The 514-nt window shown below is 31.9% G+C and overlaps 1 protein-coding gene across 2 annotated transcripts in view; it reads right to left on the minus strand.

Moving 5' to 3' along the window:
* Positions 1 to 514, minus strand: part of LOC107671002 (3-ketoacyl-CoA thiolase, mitochondrial-like) — an 8,411-nt gene that overhangs the window by 3,191 nt on the left and 4,706 nt on the right. The window contains exon 7 of one of the 2 annotated variants that reach the window (XM_016463819.1): positions 237 to 362. The exons of the other annotated variant lie outside the window; for it this stretch is intronic. Coding sequence (XP_016319305.1) covers positions 237 to 362 — 126 coding nt within the window. The remainder of the gene's footprint in view (positions 1 to 236; positions 363 to 514) is intronic. 2 annotated transcript variants of the gene reach the window in all.

The raw sequence follows: 514 nt of genomic DNA on the forward strand, positions 1-514 counted from the left end.
TCTTATTCTGGTAAAATAATTAACATTTTGCAGATTCTGAAAGGGGGATGTAAACTTTTGACCTCAACTGTATATATAATAAAATAATAATTTATTATAAGAATGTGTATATAACAAATATACACAATAACAAATATATAACAAATATGATAGTAATTAATTACTATTATAAATAATGCTGTTTAAAAGCACATCCTCTCTCTGACTTTTATTTAGTAAAAATCAGTTTGACCCACCGAAGCATTGGCTGCAGTAACAGTGCCTCCTTTCTTGAAGACGGTCGGCAGCTTTGCCATCTGCTCCAGTGTGGTCTGAGGACGGGGGTGTTCGTCAGACGTCATGGACACTTTCCCTTTCTTGGCCTTCACATAATCTAAATATAATAATAATTTATAAATGAATGCTTTTACATATACTACACTCATACAAATTATAATTTATTAAAACTACAGTGGGTACGGAAAGTATTCAGACCCCCTTAAATTTTTCACTCTTTGTTATATTGCAGCCATTT

Source organism: Sinocyclocheilus anshuiensis, unplaced genomic scaffold, assembly GCF_001515605.1.
Source record: "Sinocyclocheilus anshuiensis isolate Anshui unplaced genomic scaffold, SAMN03320099.WGS_v1.1 scaffold332, whole genome shotgun sequence".
NCBI classification, from domain to species: Eukaryota; Metazoa; Chordata; class Actinopteri; order Cypriniformes; family Cyprinidae; genus Sinocyclocheilus; species Sinocyclocheilus anshuiensis.